The 26,585-nt window shown below is 38.2% G+C and overlaps 1 protein-coding gene across 4 annotated transcripts in view; it reads right to left on the reverse strand.

Moving 5' to 3' along the window:
- The window catches only part of OFD1 (OFD1 centriole and centriolar satellite protein), a 29,424-nt gene extending 2,848 nt beyond the window's left edge, over positions 1–26,576 (reverse strand). The window contains exons 1-19 of one of the 4 annotated variants that reach the window (XM_031596083.2): positions 26,442–26,576; positions 23,954–24,154; positions 23,055–23,123; positions 22,942–22,969; positions 22,165–22,272; positions 21,493–21,629; positions 19,996–20,169; positions 19,346–19,452; positions 18,337–18,456; positions 16,508–16,581; positions 15,744–15,835; positions 15,400–15,589; positions 14,556–14,686; positions 14,134–14,245; positions 12,134–12,745; positions 8,648–8,780; positions 5,690–5,790; positions 1,444–1,563; positions 262–413 (exon numbers count right to left, since the gene is read on the reverse strand). In XM_031596083.2, coding sequence (XP_031451943.2) covers positions 262–413; positions 1,444–1,563; positions 5,690–5,790; positions 8,648–8,780; positions 12,134–12,745; positions 14,134–14,245; positions 14,556–14,686; positions 15,400–15,589; positions 15,744–15,835; positions 16,508–16,581; positions 18,337–18,456; positions 19,346–19,452; positions 19,996–20,169; positions 21,493–21,629; positions 22,165–22,272; positions 22,942–22,969; positions 23,055–23,123; positions 23,954–24,154; positions 26,442–26,537 — 2,757 coding nt within the window. In that variant the 5' untranslated portion in view covers positions 26,538–26,576. The other 3 variants (XM_031596084.2, XM_031596085.2, XM_090125374.1) reach the window with 3 other exon arrangements.
- Between the last annotated feature and the right edge of the window lie 9 nt (positions 26,577–26,585).

Here is a 26,585-nt window from a genome sequence, read left to right on the forward strand (position 1 = left end):
GTGGTTGGTGACCCTGCACATAGCAGAGGGGTTGAAAGTAGATGATCATTGTGGTCCTTTTCAACCCAGGCCATTCTATGATTCTAGCAAGATCCTTTGGTTAGTCATACAAATGTATTAAAGAACTTTGCCTCTACTACTTTCATCTAAAAAACAAAACAAAAGAATAAAATCTATTTCTAACCAACATCTATTCTAACATCTAAAATAACATGGCAGTACAAAGCCCCATTACTGTCAGAAATTAAAACATTTAATCACCGTCTCGTTCTTCAGCTCTTCCATTTCATTTTGCTCCCTTTCCCCTCTTCCCTGTTGTTCTCCCTCTCTCCTTTCTTTTCCAGCTTTCTTCTCCTCTTCCCAGTGTTTGTCTTCTGTATTTTGTTCTTGAGTCTCTCTTCGATCCAACACAGCTGTGAAAAATTATTTCAACCTCTCTGATATGATTTATATATACTTCTGTAATCTAGTACAGTAGCATTCAAGTAAGTTACAGGTTCCTGGATAGCATTAAGGGTAAATGAAAAACAACTGGATTTTTTTTTTTTTTATATGTACACCACAGTTATATATCTGACAGTGGTTTTTTCCACTTCAATACATTTCAGCCTGATGTATGACTGCCCAAGAGTTGAACAGGAGAGCCCGAGTGGGGGCCGCAGAGCTGACAAATCTCTCTCTGCAATTCTCATTCCAATCTTGAACTTTCTCATTAAATCTGTTACCTTACAGCCCATGCTATATATCCTTTCCCTCTCAGCAATGTGGTTGGATCTAATTCTTTATAAAGCAAAGTACTTTAAAAATCTCTTAACATTACTGCAAGATGGACTGCCTATGTGACCAGTATATTGAAAAGCCACATAAGTGGAACAGCATTCAGATGGCAATTTGATGGGCAAACCAAAAATTGGGCTATGTTAGAAGCTAGCAAGCTCTTGATAAAAATAAGTGTTGCTATCCAGCACAATTAGAACAGCTGCATATGCTGCACTGGAATCACCTCCATCCACCCAAAGAATTAAATCAGTGTTGTGATAACACAGTTTGTGAATGGAGTCAAGAGAAAGAAAGAAATAGTCCACACATACAGTACAGAAAATACCCAAGAACAGAGACAGTATTTAATAATCATTCTAAAAAAAGGTGAAAAGAAAAATCAAAATCCTCTCTGAAGTAGTTGGAGAAAGAAGGGAGGGGGGAAGACAGTATAAAAATCTTTTAATTAAAAACATGTTTAACCAAAATTAGGGCGACGAAAGTCATCCTCGTGGAGTAAAGCAAAAGAAAACATTCCTTCTTCTTTACTGCATAACGCTTTTGGGAAAAGTTTTCAATCACTTTAGCACCCAGACCTACAGAACATTCAATATTTAGCTTTTTGTGTTGTGCAGTTGACATCTAAAAGGGGCATTCACTTTTGTTTCTGAGCTGAGAACTCACTCAAGTCCTGCGGCGAAGTGGCTGTTGCTCGCACAGTGGCTGTGACATGGTTTCCATTGACAGTGTCCCCAGATGGATGCAAGACATCACTTTCACACTGCTCTGGAATGTCCCCCTGATCTGGAGAAGAAATGCGAACAATGGCTTCATTATTCTGTAATCACAATAGCAGAGCAAAGGAATGGACACAAAGTGTGGGAATGGCTGCATTAGAGCTCATAAATATAAGCACTAATTGAGCATTTTCCTTCCAACTTGACCATGTCCCTGAGGATGAAGAATTATCAGAGGCTGTGCTTGCTTATTTAATTACCGAATTGTTAGTTTTTAAATTAGCTATTGGAACGCATCTGTTTACAAAGCCAAAACAGAATCATGAATAAATATATAATAGAAAACCAAAGTGTTTTCATTTCTTTACATAATCGTGACACGGATCGCAGAAAAATTACACGTCCAAACTTAACTCATCCATTTCATGCACACAAAACAACTTTTAATTACTTTATCCCATATTTTATTAGGATCTTTGCCTTCTTCAGGGCACAGGATGGATAATGTTAACTCAAATACTCTGCATTATACTTTCACGTGTGAAAAATGGTTCTGAATAGAAAAAAAAAAAAAAGGCAACTGCTGTACTTCCCCTATCGTACTCAATTCCATCTTCATGATTTATTTGCAAAATACACAAACTGTTATTATCCCAGCATTACAGGAGACTGCAAAATGTTGCCACTTGTGGTGGGCAGCCAACCCAAAATACACAGAACCATTTTTCCAAACATCTCATGTAATGCAGTACAGATACCTCACGTATCTCCTTACATTTTGGGTCAAGGCCTAGATATTATCAAGGTTTCAAACATTTTTCCACGTTGCAGTAAGTACTGAAGTATTTTGTATGATGACAACACATCCAAACTGAGCAGTTTCTCTCTCAACGTGGTCTGAATCTCTTCAATTAAAATTACTGTACAGGAATTTTCGACGAAGGCATCACAGAAAAGTTATGCCAAAGTGTCAGCCTAGCACTGGTATCATAGCATGGCTTCGGCTGGAATGGAACTCAAGGATCATGAAGCTCCAACCCCCCTGCCACAGGCAGGGCCTCCAACCTCTACATTTAATACTAGACCAGGCTGCCCAGGGCCCCATCCAACCTGGCCTTGAACACCTCCAGGGACGGGGCATCCACAATCTTTCTGGTATGGGTGAGAATATTTTCAGCTTTTTACACAAGCAGCAAGAGATGCTACCAGCTTTGCCGAGGCAACTCAATTCTGTATGTTTTACATAAGACCATAATAATGGATTATTACACTCAAAAGAAAATGTTTTCCTTTATTATTTCACTTCCTTCTCTCTTCAGGTTTAAATTATAAGGTTTTCAACAGCAAAATTATTCCCCTGTGAAGCATTGGTATGTTTCAGAGTATTTGCAATGTTGAAATAGATAAAAAAGAATCCTGTCACAAATAGATTCTTGTTAAATATTAACATCTAATTTCTATTTCTAATTTCTACAAGTCTGTTGACTGCATAAGCAGGAAAAACAGACAAAACAGTACTGTAAGAACCATGGTTACTGTGCAGTGAAAAAAAATACAAACTTCCTCATACATATTCATTCCTTTCTGTCAGGATGGACAGAAAGAGATGCATTACGTCTTTAAGACTAGCACATAACTAAAAGTAATTGCAGCCGACACCCAACCAGTTCTTGCTAAAGCTCTGTCTCAAATATAATGAGAGAGAGTGTCCAAAAGGTGGATAGGCCTCACCATAACACTGAGGTGAGATGCACAGTCTGATTGAGCAGCAGGGAGGAGAGCAGAGAAAGAAGAGCACATCAGGTGACCTTGCCAGGGATTATATCTCCTCTCTGACCGTAAAGCCCCTTCTTCTCTTCCAGACGGGTGCCCAGACCTGGAGTATTAACACTAACTCCCAGTGCACTACATGATGTTATGATGTGCAATACCAATAACCAAAAATCACAAAACCACGACAAGCTCACTCAAAATACAGCTACAAGGCTTTCCACATTCTCTTCTGTCACCTTAATACCATAGAATCATAGAATGGTTTGGACTGGAAGGGACCTTTAAGATCACCTCGTTCCAACCCCCTGCTATAGGCAGGGACACCTCCCACCAGACCGGGTTGCTCACAGCCCCATCCAGCCTGGCCTTGAATGCCTCTAGGATGGGAGCATCCACAGCCTCTCTGGGCAACTTATGTTCCAGTGTCTCACCACCTTCACTGTAAAGAGCTTCTTCGTAATATGTAGTCTAAATCTACCCTCTTCCAGTTTAAAACCACTTCCCCACATCCTACTTCTTACATGCCCTTCAAAAAAGTCCCTCCCCAGCTTTCCTGTAGGGTCCCTTCAGGTAGTGGAAGGTCACTTCAAGGCTCCCTAGGAGCTTTTTCTTCTCCAGGCTGAAGAGCCCCAGCTCTCTCAGCCTGTCCTCACGGAGAGGTGCTCCAGCCCTCTGATCATCTCCATGGCCCTCCTCTGGACCCGCTCCAAAATCAGGGGCCCCATATTCTGTGGTATCTCCTTCACTCCATTGACTTTTTTGTACTCTCACCAACTTCCTTTCTTCCCCTCTCATATCTTATATATTATGTTTACTTGGATTTTACGTTCTTCCCTCCTAATTTCTCCCAAGTTACTGTCCCCCCTTTTTAGCCATTCTGATTTGCCTTGTAGATCATGAGAATTCAGGCAGTCTGACTCAACTAAAGTACTGTTAATTTAGAAATCATTGGTATATGCAAACTCATAATATCGTTCCTACTGACTACCATGTGCCACTGAATGATACACTGGTAATAAGTTATTTGGGCACAGCAGGTACTCAGGCCCAGCAGCCAAGAAAATGCTGGTCCATTCACATATGTGACACAGTAAAATTGAAATGTGTTCCCAAAAATCTCTAATGTGAAAGCAACTTGAGAAGACACACCAGTGAAGCATATTTTCTTGAAACTCAGTTGTTCTCTGTCTCCCGTATAACAACCAGCTCTTCACTATCAGTTTGTGAATGATGTATGATCCAGTGACATCTGTCAGTCTCAAGACTTTATAGACATGATGAATTTTGGAAATGAGGAAGGTGTTAAAGCATACTATTCACATCCTTCTCACTGAAAATTTTACTTAAGTTAAACTCATGTTTCCATAGGAGATAGTAAGATAGGAAATGGCCAGAGAAAAGGTGGAGTTGGTATCAGCTAAAAAAAAAAAGGAGATAAAGCTGCTCAGGGCCACCATTAATAGGTTCTTCAAACTAGGAAGAACTAAGAAGAAACCAGGAAATTAAACCCATAACTGTGCTTCTATTTCCATACAAATGGCATATTCTATTGCCATACAAATGGCAATAAAGTACATTAACTTTTATTATTCTCTTTTTTCTGCAGTACCTTACTTCCACATGAAATTTTCTACAACTGACTCCAGTGCATAAAAAAAAAAGAAAACATTTCTGCAGCATTCAACATGAAACACAACACTATGACAAGTCTCCCTGCCAGCAAAGTAGATAAAAAAAAATTAAACAAACAAACAAAAAGATTTGTTTCAGAAACTTAGCTAATTGTGTTTCAGAAACTTAGCCATGTTCCAAACATACTCTAAGACACTGATTAATGCCAAAACAATTTCAAGTGTTCCTTGCGCGTTTATACATACTTCAAAAGTAACTTCTAACTCATAACCTAAGCCTCAGTTACTGAACGAAAACTCAACAAGAGTAGTAATGGCTCCAGAAATGTATCTGCAGAATTACAACATGGTGATACTGCTCCAATACTGTCAATGAAAAACACTCCTTGTGATTTTGTTTTATGCAGTAAATACAATAAGGCCTCAGGTTAGTTTACACATTTAGCATGCTTTCCTTAAAACAAACCAACAAGCAAAAACCCTCACAATTTTAAAGCATTCTGAAGCAAGTGTTAGACTGACATGTACTAATCAAAACAAGGTTATGCAAGACTTCTGAACAAGAATGTTCCCAAATTTCATAACCAACTAGAATTTAGCATCTATTTATTACTCTGTACCCTTTTCTAAAAATGCAAATAAGAAGAAAAAACTCATCACCTGAGCCAGGTGAGCATGAGCTGGAATTTCTCCTTTCCAGGTACAGTTTTAAACTGTCAAGACAATTATCTTGCAACTCTTAAGCCCTACGGTGTTAAATAAACTGTCTAAAATTGCACTAAAACTTACATTCAAGAGGAGAAATGTGCTCTTCAAGGTCCTCATATACTAGCTTCTCTGGTTTGGGACTATCACTGAAATCTTGGTTATCTATCCGTTGACTCTGAAGCCTGAAAGGAGGAGGAAGAAAGTAAATAATTGAAAATACAACTTTTAAGCAAAGAGCAGTTTGAGGTTTAAATACAGGTTTACTTACATGCATAGCAACCCATTAAACCATATGTGAAACTCATGCAAGCAAAACGCTGCAGCTTTCTGCCTCCAAAGTTTTGAAATACACTTCTCTAACTTCTACCAAATGACAGCTCTCTGCTATAAGGCAATGCCCCTACAGCCTTTCCCCGAGACCTGCACACGACATAACGGCATTGGACTGAAACAACAGAAATGCAACAGTGTGACACACAGTCAACTGAAATTTAAAAAAAAAAAAAAAGCCTCCTTTTGGTTTTGTGTTCAACTAATTCCCACTTCGATGTCATTTGAACAGATGTGTTTGAAATGTATTAGGATTACGTGTCTGGCAAAACATATATGCAGGGGTGAAAATTCAATAAGAAATGGGGTTAGTGCCCTCATTCTAAATCCCCGTTTATCTAATCAGAAAGATGATGTGAAAGAACGGTATCTCCCACGTGACCCTTCTACTAAACTGACCAGAATCAGAATAGCAAAAGGAGTGCAGGTCACCAATTCATCAGCGGCGCTGTATAAAGGAGCTTACTACACACCAGCTGTTGCTTTTCATCCTTCCACAAATATGTTTGTGCTTAGAATTTCTAAGCAGTTCAGGCCTTCCATAGGGCTAAAAGCAGAGAACGAAAATACCATACCCCCATAATGAGACATATTCAGTACAAGCTGCTAGGCTGCCCCATTTACACCAAATAAATCGCAAGAGTTAAGCTCAAAATGACCATTAAACTACAAACAAAAAGCAACGAACACCATCTTAACTATTTTGTTAGTGTATGAAATTACTTTAAGCCTAAAACCACTACCAAGCCTCAGTCAGCTTCAGCCATATATGAAAAAGGAATGGTCAGATAATTCATCTGCCTTGTAACTCCGGTCTTCCTGTCTGTATTTACTGGCTTCTTCATACTGCTCATATTTTGAAATATAAATAAACAAGAAGGTCCTGATCAGAGAAGCAGTTGTTCTTCCCCACTGTCAGAAGTCGAACTTAATGGTTTACTGGTGTTATAACAGCATCTTTCCTTCTCTTTTCACTTAGGTTCCCATCGTCACTTAAAATCTGCAGGTCATAAAACTAATCCCACAGTAGACATCAGTAATGTGGCTTTTCCCTAATAATGGCAGTAAGTAAGTGGAGAAGCCCACACATGGCATTTCTCAAATACTTAAAGCAACAGAAAATAGCACAACGCACAAAAACCCTCCAAAATCCTAAACAAAACAACATTTTCCCTTTAAAGATGTCTTGGGAAAGCAGAAGTCCAAGAAAGCTATTGGGACCACACATCCTTGATCTGTCGCAAGGAACCCAAGAAGGCAGCCACCACCCACTGCCTATTCTCTGTAACACAACTTGGTCATACTGCTTACTGTTCCCACAGCGGATTCCTTTTTGTAGTTCAGACTCTCCAATGCCCTTCAAAGAAGTACATTTCCTCACAGCACTGGAGAATTTTCCCATAAAACCCTAACATGTAAGTTACCACTCAACATTCCCTTTCTAAGTTCTGTCACAGCAATACAGCAAACCTGATGCATGCTGTAGAAAATGTGAATGAACAGATGAAGGAGAGCCACGGGAAGGCAAACACCAACGTCAGAATTAATCTCACAGTCCCTAAAAATCTCAATAGCTTCTTTTCCAGGCCAAGAACATAAAGGCTCTTCTGAAATTCTAACTACAGGAGAGATTGTTTCTACACTAAATGCATATTAAGTAAGAAAATAAGAGCCCTACGGATGACCACTAGAGCTGCCCTAACACAACTATCTTTCTACAGCAATAAAATCTGGAACGATGGCAAGCAAGACACTGATTCAAGTGTTTTTTTTCTGATGTTTTTCCACATCAGATACTAAACAGTTGAGCTTTTACTGAAGAATCAAGATTTTTCAGTCTTGGAAAGTGGAGGCACTGGTAACCACTAGTTACAGAAGAATTTTATATACAGAAATAAGAAAGACAGAAAAAAAGAGAAGATCTCTGTGCAGCAACTTTTTTCAGAGTTATTCATTTACTCAGCAAAGATCTTAAAATACAAAAAAGAAGAGAAAAGCTCTGCTACTCATCACACATGCAAAGACAACTGCAAATTCCTATTCCAGAAAAAGTACTGCAGGCACACTAATATGATTTTAGTAGAAAAGAACATGTTAGCATTACAACTTGATGAAGTGTATCCCTCTAAAGAGTCAACTGTCTTATGAAATGAGGTTTGTTTTCATGTTAGTCGACATCAGCAGAAATTACTGTTAGTCTTATCAGGTTCATACGTACATGGATGATGCAGAAGCCCACTGAAGAGTCACATCTGTCAAATCCCAATACAGCTCGTGAAAGCAAACTGCTAGAATTACGTTTACATCTACTTGTTTCACATAATTTATTAGTAATGAATCTTTTATTCAGCTGCCTGAAAGTGGTTTACTGTGTAAGGAAATAAAATCAAACAGAAGGCCTAACTGACACTATAGATTTACATCCTGCAGCGTTTTTGAAACATGATGACCCACACCACACTTTGTTTTAAAGAACAGCATCCAAAGCATTCAGAAGTTCATCAGAGCACTGACACATGAGAAGTTTTATATGGAAAATGTGAAAGGGAGAGGATATTCTAAGGAGGGAAATGTTACCCACCCTTAGAGAAGTTATGACATAAAATTCATGGCTTATTTGAATTGTAAAAGCAGCTACCACCATTATGTTTTGTGGGTTTTTTTCTCCTTAAAAAGCAGGTTAAAATGTTGCTTTGTAAATGAAATTACCTAATTTTTTCTCCATGACTGGATGGTGAGGAAGAAGGAGACTCAGAACGTGAAAGAATGCGTGGTTTTGAAATAGGAGAAAGCACCTGATCGACACTCTGCTGGGAAGAGGCAAGGTACGAGTCACTGGTGCCTGCACAATAAGAAAAAAACAACACACAAATTGTATTAATCATTTATTCATCCTTCGACTTGTCAGATAAGTCTGGTTTCCACAAACCATGTATAACTGCACTGTGCATGCACTACCACTGCAGGGCTGCTAACATCCAATTCTGTAAGCAATACGAATTTTCTCGTACTGTTTATTTCCAGCAGTGTAGGATCTGACAAAAGCAGAGCAACTTTGTCTGGAAAACAGTCTGGCATTTCAGATCTGCTTGTGACCCAAAAGCACCCTCCCAGCCTGCCCCTTCTCCTCCCTCTCACAAATAAACAACATTTCAATTTTTCAAATGACTTTTAAGCAGTGATGCCTTTAAATAAATCACTTTCTCATGTGTACAGCTACCCAAGTCCTGTTTCTATTTTTTTCCCCTGTAGTTGAATTCTCCTCTACAATACTTTGCTGTCATAAATTTTCTGCTCACGAGGCCTATGATTAACAGCTCCTCATAATACTTTCCTGTTCCTCACAAAATCCAACCCTTCTGCCAAATACCTAAGAATTTCTCCCATTCTGGGCATCAAGTGAAGACAGCTGATCTGTATTTAAAACTAGCGATGTGCATACTAGACCAGAAAAAGAGAATGCTTGAGGTCTCTCAAAGGCTATTCTTCATTAGGAAACAAAGTGGAACATTCATTTTCTACAGATTAATGAAAATGGATGATAAAGGAAAGAAGAAAAATTTTGAAGATCTTATCCCTTATGACAGGAGAAGCCTTGAGCTTCCATGGAAACCAAGGCAAAAAAAACAACTAACAATGCTTAAAAAGGCTTTTAATCAAGCTTGCAAATGGTAGAATCATAGAAGTACAGAATCATTAAGGTTAGAAAAGACCATTCAGATTATCTAGTCCAACTGCCCACCTACCACCAATAGCACCCACTAATCACATCCCTCAGTGCCACATCCACACAGTTCTTAAACACCTCCAGGGGCGATAACTCCACCTCCCTGGGCAGCCTGTGCCACTGCCTCACCACTCTTTCTGAGAAGAAATTTTTTCCTAACATGTGATTTAAACCTCCCCTGGTGTAACTTAAGGCCATCACCTCCCATCTTATCGCTGTTACCTGGGAGAAGAGGCTGATCTGCACCACAGCCTCCTTTCAGGCACTTATAGAGCAATGAGGTCTCCACTGAACCTCCTCTTTTCCAGACTGAACAATCTCAGCTCCCTTAGTTGCTCCCCATAAGACTTGTGCTCCAGACCGCTCACAGCTTTGCTGCCCTTTTCTAGGCATGCTCCAGGGCCTCAATGACTTTCATATTTATTTGCACTCATGTATCCTTTGTGTTACTTTTTGCACTTCCTGATATTTAAGAGCTACAGGATCAATCTGCACTGATGTCTCACTATAAATGTCTCTCTTTCTAATTTGAATAGTCTGTTGTCCAGATTGCCAAATAACTTGCAGCTCATCTTCTCTTTCAGCATCTTCACAACACACTTTGCCACCAGTTTCCTTAGCTTTTTAAAAGCTTTCCTCTTCTAAATCCGTTGTCCTATTATTTATTTCTTCTTCTTGAAAATGAAAACTTCATCTAAAAATCTCTAATTCTCTACTCATTTTCCTTCTTTCTGAAACAAAAAGCTATTTCAAAACACACTCCAGGAGCTCGTGCTTTTGTCACGCAGTAGTGCTTTAACAGATAAGTAAGTAATAATAGGAGAAGACAGGTCCACCACTCCATGATAAAAGAAAAAGAAGTAAAAAAGTCACTTATTTGCTTCAGCCTTCACAACACTATGACAAATGGGATGCTGTTAATTCTGGAAGCAGACAGTAGCTCAACAAACAAACTAACAAGGAAAGAGAGAGAATAGTTAATATACTTAGCCAAGTTGGAGGTGGCAAGACCTGATGAAGCTTATCTGAAGAATTTAGGAACGTACTGAAGAAACCACATATTTTTTTCTTTTTAAACTGCTAGAGGAGTTTAAACACAAGGAGAGCCACAATAGTTCAGATGTAGCATATTTCCAAGAACGTCTGTTATTAAATGCTTGGAAAAAGGAAAATGAGAACAGGGATATCTCGCCTCTAGCCACAAACCCCTACCACCACCACCACCTTCCAGGCCCTCCCAATAGGGATGTTTTATTTTCCCATTTAGTTCTGTTGCCACAGAAGCAATAAATTCCACAAATTATTCATGATATGAAGAAGCACTTCCTTTTGTTTTCTTTAAACATCATAGGATTCTGTGGTCTGTGAAGCAATGATCAATCAATCCCCTTTTGCCCCTTCCACATCACTCACTGCTATCCATATTTTCCACCAGCTCACTTCACCCAACACTCTTCCAAACTTAGTTACCCTTCTCGTGTTTCTTTTATATAGAAGCTGTCCTTAGTATTTTTCTTAGTATTTTTTTCATTCTATTAAATCCATTTTGATATAGAACGACAAGAATTGCATGATTCAAGAAGCAAATGTACTGCAGATTTGAAACAGAAGAACATGTTTTCTTCAAAATCTTCAATTGTTTTCTATTTCACTCGCTTTTCTGAGTACTGCCACTTAAAAAAAGTTACTGAACAATTCTTAGGCACTAATAGCAAACTAAAATATTCCAAACTCAAGAGCAAACACTAATCCTTTCTCCCTTACAACTGCTCAGGAATATTGGTAACAATGCCACAGCCAATAGAAAAAAAGCAAATCTACACCCGTCAGGTTGAAAAAGAGAATCTAATGGAAGCCAGATGATGCAGCCTTCTGCTGCGCACATGAAACTGCAGTAACTACGTGAAAAGGTAAGAATATAGGTAGAAGATTAATCACAATTAACCAGTTCTAGCAGTGTTCCAATGCAGTTATACTGAGCAGTAACTTTTGAAACAATCTCTATATATAATTGGATTACACATGTCGTGAATGAGATGAAATAGCCTTATCTTTAAAACTACCTGAACTAAGAGCAGTGCATGTAGCCTCTCTCCATGTATTTCTTCACTGATTGTTTCCACAAAGAATGGATAATCCTAACAGCTAGCACATCCTGTCTCCGACTTTCTCTGACACCAGGCAGCACTTCTGTGCTTTGCAGGTGATGGAGCACTAACCCAGGCTGCTCAAAGGCTGCAGTCTCCTCCCTGGAGATCTCCAAAAGCCACCTGTATGTGAGGATGGCACCCTGCTCTGGATGCCCTGCTGGGGCAGGGGCTGGAGCAGGTGATCCCTGCTAAGGGCTATGATTGTCTTGCTCCTTAGGAAATAAACTGATGAGTGAAAGATAACCAGTGCTAAACCCTTCTCTTTGAGTCATGCAAGAGGAACTCCAATCAGATCCCATAATGACGATTGTAACTTACCATCTGAACAGTTCTTGTTATTGAGAACTCTTTCCAATTTGTAAACAGGAGTAGAAGAACGGCATTTAGAAGGAGGCACTCCTTTGTGTGGTGGTGTTGAAGGATTTTTAAAGGCATCAGGCTGCCCATGTCTTCCAACGTATTTTTCACCTATTGGACTGCTCAGAGGAGAATGCTGGGAGCCAGGATTATCCTCCAAAAGTTCACACTGCATAGTCAAGGGGACTCTACTAACAGCACACTGGAGAGGTAAAGGGGACTTCATCTTTCTTGGTGTTCTGCTCGCAGCTGTATCCTGCATTATCCTATGCTGGTAGTTTCTGTAGGCCTCTTCCAAATACTCTGCCTCTTTTTCTAGTTCTTTTATTCTAGCCCAGGTTTGCGCCATGCACTCCAGGTCAGAATCTGGAGAAGCACTACGTGTCTGTAACTGCTGGTGACAGCCAGCTCTTGGCACAGGACTTCCCTTGACGACATCACTCACAATGGGATTCTTCAGGAATATGCTATCTGTATAAATATCGTGAGGTACAATCCTATCATCAATGAGGTCAATGACAGAGCGATCAACGAGCGAAGGCTTGGGATTCCGATACACTTCATTTTCCAGAGCTTCCAGATTAAGAATGCGAGTGACATTTAAGACAAAGAGAGAGATAGATCCATTACTAATCAGAAGTAATAACACATGGCACTTTCTTTCATCAAAATAATTTTAAAATGGCTTTATTCAAATTCTGAGAATTCAGTGTACTGGTTTAAATGTATTTTTATGTAGCTGCATAGCTGCAAATTATCATCAATTTAATTAACTTCAGATGCAATTCTTCCATGTAGAGCTCTATCTTATAAATATATTCTAACTAAACAGGTTTTTTGTTTTCATTAATTCAATTGTGTTTAAAAAAGGAAACAAAATGTCACCCCTTTGGATGCAATATATCCAATCACGTTATTACAGTGCGCAGGACACAAGCTAGGCTAAAAGTCTGCCTCCATTTAGATCAAAAAGAAATTAGGAAAAGTAACCCAACACATACAAATGGGTTATTAAAATAATAAAAACATAAAAAGTATTCCTCAAAAATAATCAGTTACATTGAAATTTTCAGAACTGTCAGCTTCCTGCTTTGCCTGCTTGTTTCAGTATGCCCTAAAGACCCATCTTTCTAAGCAAAATTACCACTTTATTTTTATTCGATCTAAATGGTTCCTCAATAACATTGTTAACAAAGCTGCAAAATGGAATTCCAAGCAGAACTTCTTCATTAAATTAAAATATATTTGTTATTTTGACACTGGTGAATTTCTGATTACAAACGGTACTGTTAGTTATGCCATATATGAAAATATACATATTTGTCTAGTGAATAACAGAAAGTATTGCACATACTGAACTATGGTGCAACATTTTCTATGTAATGTATAATCATTGCAGAATTCGATTCCACGTTTTTAATTTATTTACATGTACAAAAAATGAAAGTTATCATGCTTGATAGCAGCAACTTGACAGGCATCTTTAGAATTACATTTCTTCAGCAGACTGAATTGCCTTACAAAATATATTTGCCTTCCTCATGTCTGTGCGAGGTGCTTCAGTTATTAGTTTTGGCAACAACTATTTAAAAGTTAGATTTAAATTGTGAGCTATGAAATACAAATATTCTTACTATGAACATCCCCGAATCAAAATGCATTAAAACACAATTCACCCCTGTGAAAAAAAAAGGTGATTATGTTATCACCAGACATTAATGTCTTTATCCTGAGTTGAAACAGAGACAACAAAAAGAACGTAAGTGTTCCAAGAACATTTTTCCTCTTCCTCCTATGCATTTGTTTTCTGAAAATGCAGTTGTAATTGTGATTTTAATTTTAAACTTGAAACACACTCCATGGCAATATTTTAACTGAAGGATTTTCTCAGAATCTGGAATTTCTTACATTGATTAGGTAAGCAGACTTCACAAAGGACTTATTTAGTACAAGACACAAACCTGCCTGTGTTTGTTTCAACTGTAGTTTCAGATCTTCAACCTGCACATTTAACTTCCTCACAGTGGCTTCAGAGTCCAACAATTGGGTCTTTAACTGGGCAGAACGCTCAACCTAAAGCAATCCAGAGGAAAAAAGAGAGAGTAATTCTTAAAAGTAGAATAATGAATTGTTTGAATACTCTTTTCTAAGTGTTCTTCAGGTCCAGCAAAACCTGTGAAAGTCAGCACTGACAACTTAATGGCTTGAAACGAGCCATTACTCAGGTTGTTTGGTTGGCTGAAGTTTGTTGTTGCTTCCTTGTTTCTGTAAGTTATAAAAACCATCAAAGTGCAAAGCATTCCCCTAACTATCTGCACAGCAACCTGCACAGGTACACAGATAATTGTTAACAAGATGACAAAAAGAAGAAAGAATCACTTACCTCACTTTGGAGCTGCTTTTCTGAAAACTGCTTATGACTTTCAAATTCATCCATCACCAGCCTCCTGGAATGTTCAACCTTTCTCAGCTCTGCTTGGCAGGCCAGGTGCTCTGCTGAAGGCTGGGACAGTTCTTCCACGAAAAAGAAATATCAGATTAACATAGAGTAATTGTTCACTTCTCCATAAGATATCTCTTTGAAACTTAAAGCTCATTTGTTTCCAAGGACATAGCAAAGTCTTCTAAAATTAGGTTTTGTTTGAAGCAAGTACATAAGATTTTTTCTTTCTTTTACAAAGGACTGAAGTTTTTGTTCATGTAGTTGCTTAAGAACTAGACACATCGTCCTACTATAGAAAGAAAATACATAACCCCACCTAACTGGTGTATACATCTTTACTTTCTAGTTATCTGAGATGCACATTAAAAATAATCAGCACTTTACAACTACAGACACAGAATCAAAGAATGTTCTGAGTTGGAAAGTACCCATGCCAGGAGTCCAAATCCTGGTTCCACACAGGCTCACCCTTCAAGATGCAATATTATTTTTACCATTATTAACCAAATTAGTGCTATTATTGGAAATATTATACTTTTCAGGAGGTGGAAGGGATATTCATGTTATTATGGGTATCACTTAGTTCAGGATTTCTACTACATAGATATATTGAAGAAAATATAATGTCAGGGACTTAGATTCATCAGTTGATTCATCAGTTGGAGGGTTAGTGCCAACTAACAGTATACATAATACAAAGAATGTCTTTCAATGACAATGTATTTCTGAAGAAAAACACAAAGGGAAGCACAAACAAGAAAAAGATTAAATCATTCACACTGACTGTCTCGAAGATGCTGGTTCTCAGTGCGAGTCTCATCCAGCTGTTGCCTAAGTAGTTTATTCTGCACTTGGAGTTCCAGTTTCTCCTCCTTTAGCAAAGGATAGTCTGACACCTCTTTCAGTTTTTCTGTCAACAACTGATTCTGCTTATTTACCAACAGAACCTGAGCCTTCACTGACTCCAAATCCAGCTGCAGATAAAGAACAATTTAGAAGTTTATGAAGACGTTTCTAAAGAAAAACTATTATACTATAAACTGGTTTTTATTTCACTTATGTTTTTTTAATATAGCTCACATGCAGTTATTAGAATACAGTTTCTCTAAAATTTACGTTTAACATCACCTCAAGTTCTTTTGTGCGTGACACAGCTTGCTTGAGTTCCTCCTTTTTGGAGTTAACAGCAACAGCTTCTTCACGCAAAAGCATAGCCTTCTCTGCAGGGAGGATTACAAATGCTGAATTAAATTAATAGACAATTACATTAAAGACTGTATCAGCAAAAAAATTTAAGTTGCTAAGTCCAACATTCAATTTAATTCAAAAATTTATAATAACTGAGTGTCATGTATGTATACATACGCCTTCAAAATTATGTAAATCACTGTGTGAGTGTATACAATGCATATGTAAAACTATTTTAGAATTAAGTAAATCAAATTCATATGCACATGATATATCATTTCTTTCACATGACCCCAACTTAGAAGTCTAAACATGCTATCTGTCTCAGCTCTCTTCTCAAGCTTTGGTTAAACATCTTGTGCACAATAAATTTAGAAGCTGGCAACGATTCAATCAGGCTGTACCAGAGTTCAATTAGAGAATGAGTGAGCTGGGACAACTTCAGAAAGAGCTGGGAAACTGAAAAAGCAGGCTTTCAGCCTCTGCGTGAAGCACCAGCTCCTGGTTCCCACTGCATTTTAAACTGCAAGGAGTTGCTGACCTGCTACTGGATCTCGCTACATGATTTTCAAAGCCTGAGTTGGTGGCTTTTCTGGCAGTTACACCTCTGTTATGAACACTGTCACTGTTCATGTTGATACCTGTTGATACCTGTTAGTAAATGCTCTCAACTGCTGCTGCATTAATCACAGAGAGATGGTTACCTTTATTTTTTTTCTCATCTTCAGTAACTTTATTGGTTCTGGCTATATATTCTTCTTTTAATTCAAGCTGGTATCTAGAAGCAAAAAGATTAAAAACTTCAAGCAGCTTCAGGATGCTAACACATCACCAAGCCTGGCCTACAATAGATTAAACAAACTGTGCTCCCTCAACCTCTTCTCAGAGGTCACCATCACTACCTGCACAAACCTCTACTAGGCTCTTTCCAACTTCTCCACAACTCTGTTGGACTGAGGGGCCCAAAACTCAATGCAGCCTACACCAGTACCTTAGGGGGAAAACAACCCCTCAGCCTGTTGTCCACACTGCTGTTAATGTGACCCATTGTGCTGCTGGCCTTACTTGCCACTTGCCACTTACTTGCTTACTAGCTTTCACTGGAACTTCCATGTCCTTTCCAGAAAGGCTGCTGCTCAATCCATTCTTTCTCCCCACTTGTGCCACTGCAGAAGGATTCTCCGCCCTGCGTACTAAGCTTTGTTAAAATCCTTAGGTTTATGTTGGCAAAATCCCCAAGTTTACCAAAGTCCACCTGCATTGAAATACTTCCATTTCTTGTGGCAGCCATTTCCCTTAAGTAAGCCTCATGTTCAAATTTGAAGCACAAAGTGTCATCATCCAGATAACGGATGAAGGTGTTGGATGGTACAGGACAGTAATGTCCCCTTGGCTTCTCTGCATGCCACCACAAACCAGTTAGACATTGAGCACTGCCCAGGTATTTACAGCCCAGCAGTCACCCATCTTTACTGTTCAGTGTTATGGAAATCTCCAGGAGTGTTACAAGTATTTCTTGTAACTAGCTGTTACTGATTAACTGGTTAAAACAAGGTACCAAGGTGGGTAAATTAGGCCTGCATTCCATTGTTCTCTAAGAAAACCCTGGCATCTTATTCAGTTCCAGCTGAGACATCATTCCCATCAAAACCTCCTCTTTACATCTTCTCTCTGTTTAAGCTAAGACACACCAACACAGATACTTAGTGCACGGCAGCTGATACAAACAGTTGGTTTGCAAAAATAAGTTACAATACATCAGTCATTTGGTTTACCTTTCTAACTGGATGACTGTTTCATGCCATGATATACGCATGAGCAGTAACATACTGAAAGCATATGCCTGCACTGAAGCATCAAGAAACCAAGTGACCAAAGCACTCAAAGGAAGGCAGTAACAGTGAGGTATACTAACTGCAAAATCTCAAATGTAGTCATTGATGAGCATTTCAAAGAGCATTTCAAAGCAAATTCTTTGAAATCAAGTTGAAGCAGGTTAGAGTCAGTAAGAGAGGGTGACCTACAACAGAGATCCCAAAAACAATGAGGCATTAAGCTAAGAACTAACCTGCCTGTGTGGGCTGGTGTCTCTCTCACTCTTTTTCCAAGAAACTTCTAACCTTTCTTTAACTGTACTTTAACCTCCATGACTTCTCTGTGTCCATAAAAGGGCCAGTTCTTTTAATCATGGTCAAAGGAAGTTACTAATGCTTCACATCCTCTTGTCTAAACATACAACTTATCTCACATCTCTTTCCCATATAAAGAACACAGGATTTAATCTACAAAAATAATATAGCCTATAATCAAAAGAGAATTATTTTCCATAGAAAGCATTTTCTGAACCTGACAGAACAACTTGTCTCGCTAGCGCAGCAAAAATGTAGATAATTCTAGGCAATTAAAACAAGAGTGAGTGGAAACTTTTAAGTCCTTACTTTGTTACATTTCTCAAAAGAAATCTTATAATTTTTTAAATTTTATTTTCATAAGAATTAACATATGTTCTATTAAAGAGAAAAGAAAAAATTACTTTAAGAGTTCAGTCTTAAGCTTTTGGTCATAAGTCTCCTCTATGTTCTTCACAGCAACTTCTCGACGTCGAAGTGCATCATCAATAGTTTTATTTTTCTCTTCCTGAAGCTTCTGAGTGCTGAAATATTAATAAATATACAATGACCAGTTACAAAGCCAAAACTTTGGAGTTTTCAATTTTTTTTTTCCTTAAAATAACATTTAGAGCCATTAAAGGGTGATGTGCTTGCTTAGAACACCTTAGCAATTTAAAGTTATGATCAGAACCTGTCATTCTAACTCATTAAGAACAAGAAGGTCTGACAGAAAATAAATTGACATAATTAAAATCGAGTACCAATCAATTATCCAGCTCTCCCAGGGTAACCCTAGCTCAGCTTTCCACACCAGAAAGTCTTCAAAAGAGATCGAGCATCATGCCCAACACTATCAGCACCCTCTGCTGGATTGTTAGAAAAAAGACACGTTTCTGTGGGATACTCATTTTGCCATATGAAAGAGATGACAGAGTAATAAACTTAGGTAGTATTTAAAACCTGGCCAAAGACGGTTTAGTTATTTTCCAGTTTGACCAAGGAAAACTGAAAGACAACATTCTTACTAGTGGAAAAAAACAAGTCTAAAAAAGCAAAGCATCACATACATGGCATTGCAACTGTTAGGACTGTTACATCCTGCGTTGATTGTTTATTTTTTTAATTTAAGACCTTCAAAATCATTATTGTTTAATTTAAGACCTTCAAAGCAAATATATGATTCCTTGTCTCCAAAGAGATGCTGCAGTGTTCTGGCCAGATGAAGAGGAATGGAAAAAAAAAAAAAAAAGGCTTCATTTTGTATCAGGTGTCCCAGCCAACTGAGGTAGTACACAACAAAGTTCAAAATGCCAACACAACTTATGGGATATATAAAAATCTATTTCAGCTTCGCAGAAGCAGTAATATCTTGGAGTATGCTTTCCAGAAGACCAACAACATTTAGAACTGAAATGCCCTTCAGCAACTTACATTTCAAATGCCTCAATTCTTTGCTTCAGTTCTGCCTCTCTGGTCCTCATGACTTCAATATCTTTCAGTAGACTCTGTCTCTGAGCATATACTTCCTTTGCTTCTATCTGAATCACAAAATATTACCATTAGTTTCACTTCACAGTATCTATCATTAAAGGAGGAGATGCTTACAGCAAAGGCAATGGCTACTGTAACTCTTCTACATATAATGACATCTATCTGCATATCTATATCATGTGGATTATGTATCCCATTTAGTTCAGAGTTCTTCTAAGCAACGGAAAGAATCTGTAGTAGAACTAAAGGCTGTGTTTTGGAGATAGAAGAACAAACAGTCGTACCAACTTGTAACAAAATCTCAATGGTCTAAATTCAGTGAAATTATGAAAGCAGATTGAAAAGTATTTATTATAACTCAACCGTAGCTTGCAGAACTGCTCTTTTTCCAGCCAAATTTACTTAAATATTTAACCATACTCATCCTTGTATTTACTGAACAGGTTCCTCCATTTATGAGAACAAAAGTAAATTCCAAGTTTTCACTAATAAGCTGAATAAGAACTGAAGATAAGCCACAGATAAAAGAACAGTTTTATTGACTTACAGTCATTTTGTACTAGATTAAGAACAAGTATTTGGAATTTCACCTCTTGTTGTTTCTGAAGCCTCTCAATAGCATTCTTTTCACGAGAAACCAAGGCTTCAGCCTTTGCTTGATGTGTCCTTTCTAACTCATACCGCAGCTCAGAGATTTCTCTCTGGGTCTGTGCTTTCTCCTCCATTTTAATCTTGGCTATTTCAACTTCTTTGAAATGTTGTAGCTTTTACATAAAGGAAGAAAAGAAGGTTAAACAGAACCCTTTCAAAATAACAACAATCAATCTCTCCTCACGCAATTCTTCAAAATTTGAAGATGGAAAGTAAGCATATCAGAAGAAAAATGTGAGAAAAAAAATGAGCAAAATAAAAGAAACAATGGAAAAATTGTGAGACTGGTCAAGGAGTTCAGTCCTATGGAGATGGATTTGTGAAAAGCAGTGAGACAGCAGCCTCACTTGTATATATACAAAGTGGGTTAGAAACATCCTACAGCAATTCACTTCACATTGCTAAGGATTCTTAAAGTTAACTGAATCGAGAAGTTATTTTTATCTGCTTTAGTCTCCAATCTTCTGCTTTCCTTAAACTGAGGCAAACTTAAAGTCCAAATTAGCATTTTTTACATACCAAAAAATACGTCCCTACCAGGGAGTGAAAATTAAAGGAAAAATGAAGATAAAATGCACAGACTTCAGTTTTAAATCCATCCTTCTCTATCTTAATAAATATGACTAAACTGGTTTCCTCAAACACTCTATATGCAGATGAGTGCCTTTTAAACTGTGCCTAAAAATTTTAATTCATCAGTGAATACATTTACATATTTTTCTATTGAAATTAGCTATTGATCAGAACAAAAAAAAAAACCCAAAACCATACAATGAATTGCAGTATATTCTCTGCTCCATTTTTCAGATGTATGAACTACTGACAGGTTTTTTATATTCACAAAGTGAAATAAAATACTTCAAAGAGCTCTGTCTTTAACTACAGAAAAGAAAAAAAACAGGGAATAATTCATAACATTGCGTGTGTTATGATTTTGTTTCTGTGCAACATTTGGAAATACTATAGAAATTCCAATCAATATTAAAAATTTAATTTATGTCAAAGTATATAGCAAGAATTCATGCCTTGCATTACACTGAAATTTAAGCTTCAAAATTGAACCTGGGACGGGAAATAAATAGTTTACTATGAAACATAAAGATTTCCCAATAAAACAAAGCAGTTAGAGAGCAAACAAAATGTACCAATTTAAGAAGCAAAATAAGAAAAATTGTGTTACCAAATTAACATCAGGATAAAGACCTTAACATTCTGTAGATTTATTATTTAAAAAAAAAAAAAAAAAAAAAAGGATAAACAGGAATATACACATGCAGTATCATTAAACCAAGAACTGGTAACTGATGAACTTTGCTTTTTGTATTTGTAGTTATTCATGATCAGCCATTTTTCTTCAAGTTTTCTTAAATATTAAGGATCCATAAGGTGTCAATATTCACAAATTTCTCCCTGAAATTCAGTCACCACAGTGATACCTTTTGAGACATCTCTGCTTGAAGTTGCTTCTCTATTTCTTTCCTATATTCATGAAGTTTGCCTTCCAAAGGTTCGTATTTATGATGCTGAGGATAGGAATCAGCAAACTGCTCGTCGATGAGCTGAAGTTTCTCAGCTGTAAAAAAAGAAAAAAGCCACATAAGTATCATAATTTAAAAATGAATTAGTCATCATGCTTATCCCACCAAAAACTGTATGGCACTATGGGTTTGTGTGAACTTTCTTAGTGTACATAAATATCACTGTCATAGAAAGTCCTGTGTCAGTGGTAGCACCAAAATGGCATTTATCAATTCTACATCACACAACAGGACAGCCTCAGCTGTGCAGGCACTATCTGTGGCATATCTAGTTCATTCATCTTCCCTACTAAGAGGACAAGAATTTTCTTTTGCATGTGCCTTCTACATTTTTGTATTAATACTGTGTGCGTGTTATAATTCAAGAATTCCCAATCTTTGCCTAAAAAACTGAAACACTCTCACACAGAAAAGCAATGCACGAAGTTACAATTACGTTTTCCAGAACATATTAACCTCTATTTGTTGTTACTTTAGGTTGCATTTGGATAAATGATGAATGTAAACCACCCATACCGTTTACCAACATGGAACTGTTTGGGGAGACTTACTTGCAAAGTCTGCACTTACCAAGAGATTCTCTGTAAGGGGGTATGGAGATTGTCTGAGTTTCTCTGTCATGACACTCTTTACTTAAATGATGCTCTGTAAGCCCCATCAAAATCCACATAAGAAAACCTTTCAAGATCCAACAGATTAGTTACTTCTGAGTTCATATCAAAATTTAATTTTCAAGCCTGTAACTAATGAAGTCATTTGCACTACACGAATAAAAACAACTCAATTTATTGAAAGAACACAGTGATACTGAATGAAAATCATTGCTAGTAAGCTATTGATTTTTACTAGAAGTATTTTTTATTAAAAGTGTATTCTATTCTATTTCAATCTTTTCCTTTCTTCTGTTTCTCTTTGTCTCTTTGACCATCAATGGTCAATTGATGGAGCAGAATATTAGTACTGTAATTACAATGACATTAGGGAACAGTGGTTTCTGAAGACCAAGATACTCCTGGCTATTTCATATAGCTACATTTCATCTTGCAAATATAAGAATGATTTCTTACATTAAAAAAAAAAAAGGAAAGAAAAGTCTATTAAATCATTAACTGGAGTTTGAAGTACATGCAAGTTAATAGCTGTGAAACTCGTCAATGTTGGAGTGTAAAACATCCAAAGATCATTATATTTACTACCTTATGTAGTACAAGTTTCAAAATCTTATTAAATCCACACTAGTCCAGACCAACATATGCTCAAGAAATCTGAGTTTCTATTGCTAGCATCTCAATAAAAACGAAGGTGACACAACTACTATTGTTTGCATCATGTATAAGTATCTTTTACCTTTATTCTCCTTCTGAGTTCCCAAAGTCTGTAAGAAAGAAGATAGCATTTTAGCCAGTCTATATCATCACAACTGTAAGTTTAGCTTACTTCCAGAATCAAAACAACTTTACCAGTGATTTGTACAAACTGGATTTTGGACTGATCCTCAATAATTGAAGAAGATCTTGCACAGACAACAGCTTTCAGAAAAGAAAAAAGAAAAGAGAGAAAGTAGAAAAAGTTAAATACTTTAACAATGCAACAGCCATCATTTTACAGTTGTTGAATGTTTTCCACTTCAGAAAGCTCTATTTATCACCTTGCAAAACATTGCATCAAACGTTTTCAGAAGCTTACTGTTGAAGTACCGCATTTGCTTATCTCTGCTACCAAATATATATGGCAGTCAGTGCATAGTTCTATGACAAACTGAAGCTGTGAAGAGAGGGTTTTGTTTCCTCCCAAACCTGGATGCATACTCTTGCTACCCTCCCTGCCTCTTCTCTTAATTTACCATATTAATGAGATGAGCTCACAAATCCAAATGACAACTACCTGCTCACCAGCTCAAGAAATGAATTTTCAGTTAGAAAAAAATTCACCATATTATCATTTCCTCACAGAGGACAAACAAATAAAGGGCAAAGACTGCCCTTTTCAGCCGGAACTTGTAACTAGAAACAGAAACTGATCATAAACCACACTTTCAGGCAAACTGAATGGGCAAAAATGAGGCTAGCTTTAATAAGGGTTGGTTCCCCAAGTGCCCTGCAACACGGCCATGTGAATTGTCATGTCAAACCATGGCTATGGGTGAAGCAAGCATGTGGCTAAGAGGGTATGCCTTTCCAATACAGTGTATTTAGCCTACTGTGAGTTTAAAGTTTATATATATATAAACCCGAATATTTAAGTCTTTTACAGAGATGATCCCTAACAGGGATTTCTGTCAATTCTGCTGGAATATAACAACTCCCCAGAAAGCAAAGCTCCTACAGAAGTCTTAAAGGAAGTGGATTACCAAACTCACCTTCTTCTTCTCTAAGCCACTTTCTGGAAAGAAAACAGAAAGCGAATATTCATAGCCACATCTCTGCAAATGGTCTGCCACCAAACTGTTGGAAGCTGTGATCAAAAGCGAACAGTCATCACTTGGAACAGTCCGTGGTTGAAGCTCTCCACTTAAAATGGGATGCATAAGTTCATGGATGAGCTGTTTTCGGAGCTGCGTCTGACACAAGAAAAACATTTAGTAACAGATAACCTGAGATTATAACAAGAATTTTTGTTTATCAAATATTAGCAGGCTTTCACTTTACTTCTACATGTTACATTACAACCTACATACCAGAAGTGGGCAGCCTAATGCTGGCAGAGCTTAGAGCTCTTCTTCAAAACAAACTCAAGTGCTCAAGCAATCTTAGGCCTTCCCTTAAAGACATAACAGGTGTAGGACTGAGAAGTATTCAGTAAAAGAACACACTGGAGCTCTGCTCCAGTACCCTCAGTTTTAACTTTAGATCACTGCTTTCTTGTTCTCTTATCTGTTGTCTTAAACAAAGCCTGTCCGACATTCTTCAGCTTCAGGTGTACTTGGAAAACTCACTAGTCCTCTAGAGAGTCCTCTGTGAAGAAGTTGCTGATTCCATCCCAACAGCAACTATGCAACAGTGGCCACATTTTTGAAGTTGATTGATTAAAGAAACTATATTAGCAAAAATGGGATAAAATATGAAATCCTCAGTGAAACAATTGCTAGATCACATCAGACTGCCCCGATGATATTTTAGCATGGCTGTGTAAATGAGGCTGACAACAGAAAAAAATGAAAGTAGCTGATAAAAAAAATCACTTCCCCTAATTTCTGAACTTGTTTTATTTCAGCTAACTTTGACAGAGATTAGGGTGTCCCCAAAACAACTGGGACAAGCAACTTCTTGTACACTGTGTGACAAACTGGAGTGGAAAACAGGGCTAAATCCCTGTCCCTGCTGAGAGAAAGGAAGGCAAACATCAGTTGTGCTACTATTCAGCACACCTGTAGGTTCAGACCCACCCTGCCTCTGACCAGCAGAGGGAGTCAGAAGAGAAAGCTTTTTTTCTTTCCAGAGAAAGCTGGGAGCGTTGTCTGTGGAAGATGCAAGCGTGTCTGCAGGAATCAGTCAGAAACTCAACTATATTAGCTCTTCAGCGCAGAAAGGCTACAAAATCTTTAATAGGATGAATAATCTCCTAGGCAAGGAAAATTAAAGCAGGAAAATAGACTTAGAGAGCACATCACTATGAGTTAAGTCAAACAAGATATGGAAGATGGTCTGAGCATTGAAAGCTTGCTATGGAAATCACTGAGGGAGAAAATAAGTTGTCCTGAATATGAGATTCTTGGCTTTATCAGCTGCATTCTTGAAATACAGATTTTTTATTTTTTTTTTTACTGTACTGAATTGACATAAAAATAGGATCTAAAAAAAATCCCGGTGACATAAAGCTGGAAACAAAAGTACATCAAGATCAGTACATCATAAGCAATACAATCAGATGCCTGAGCCCAGAAAAAAACGAAGCCTTGTGAAAGACAAGACATCAACACTTAAGACATTATATACATTCTGCTGTACACATGGGATGCTTGGGAAAAGCAGACATCCTTCCAACAACAACCAGCACTACAATCATAGACTGACTTGGGTTGGACCCTTCAACCCTCCTGCTGTAGGCAGGGCCACCAACCTACTTACCACAGTTGTAACACGCCTCAAAACAAGATGCATGCAGCCTTCCAAAGAAACAGGCTAGAATTAACAGTGCTCTAAGCTTTATTTGGAAAGCTCAATGCAATTGTGACAGGTTTGCTTTAAGAACAAGGGAAAGACTTCATGCTCATGCAGGCGACTGCTGGGATGACCGGCAATGAATCTGCTGCGCCCTGACTTGCTCAGCACTGTGAAGATGCATGCTGAAGGAAAGGCACAACTACTGCCTACAGGCTCCTAAGGAGGAGCAGGAGCTATTTAGACTGAAGGATACCTTCAGCACATGAGAAAAAGTCAGAAGAGCCACAAATAACAGATCTCGCCTACAAGCAGAACAAAGCACCGCTCTTGGACACCACCGCGTTCTGTGACATTCTCCTGAAGGAGGAGGTGATGTGGAAGCAGCCTGACCCCCTATAAGCAGAACTGGAAAGAAAAAAAAAAGAAGAAAAAAAAATAACGACAGGAGAATAATTCATTAGTGCTTACTTACAGTAGTCAACCCTCCTGACCAACACCCTGAGACTACAGACTTCTGTTTACCAAACACCTGCTCCTGGCACCAGGAAAAGCGCCGGTCTCAATTAGGCCATAGCAAAACCACCGTGTCTCCTCCGGGGAGAAGGGGAAAGGCCGGAGATGATCCTTAAGGGTCCCGTCCATGTCGGGACATTCTATCATTCTGGGATTTACTCAGCGCAGAACGTCGCCGCTTTCTCCCTTACGGCGAATCACGGGCAGCGCCCGCCGCCAAACCACACACACCTTGAGCGTGTCCAGCACGCCTCGGTTCTTAAAGGTCTGATAGAGCCTTTTCCGGAGCTCATCCTGCGACAGAGCCTCCCTCTTCCCCTCAGCCATCCCGCCCCGCGGCACAGCGCGGCGGCTCCCGGCCGGCCCGAGCGCGGC

This window comes from Phasianus colchicus, chromosome 1 (genome assembly GCF_987193195.1).
Source record: "Phasianus colchicus chromosome 1, bPhaCol1.hap1.1, whole genome shotgun sequence".
Classification (NCBI taxonomy): domain Eukaryota; kingdom Metazoa; phylum Chordata; class Aves; order Galliformes; family Phasianidae; genus Phasianus; species Phasianus colchicus.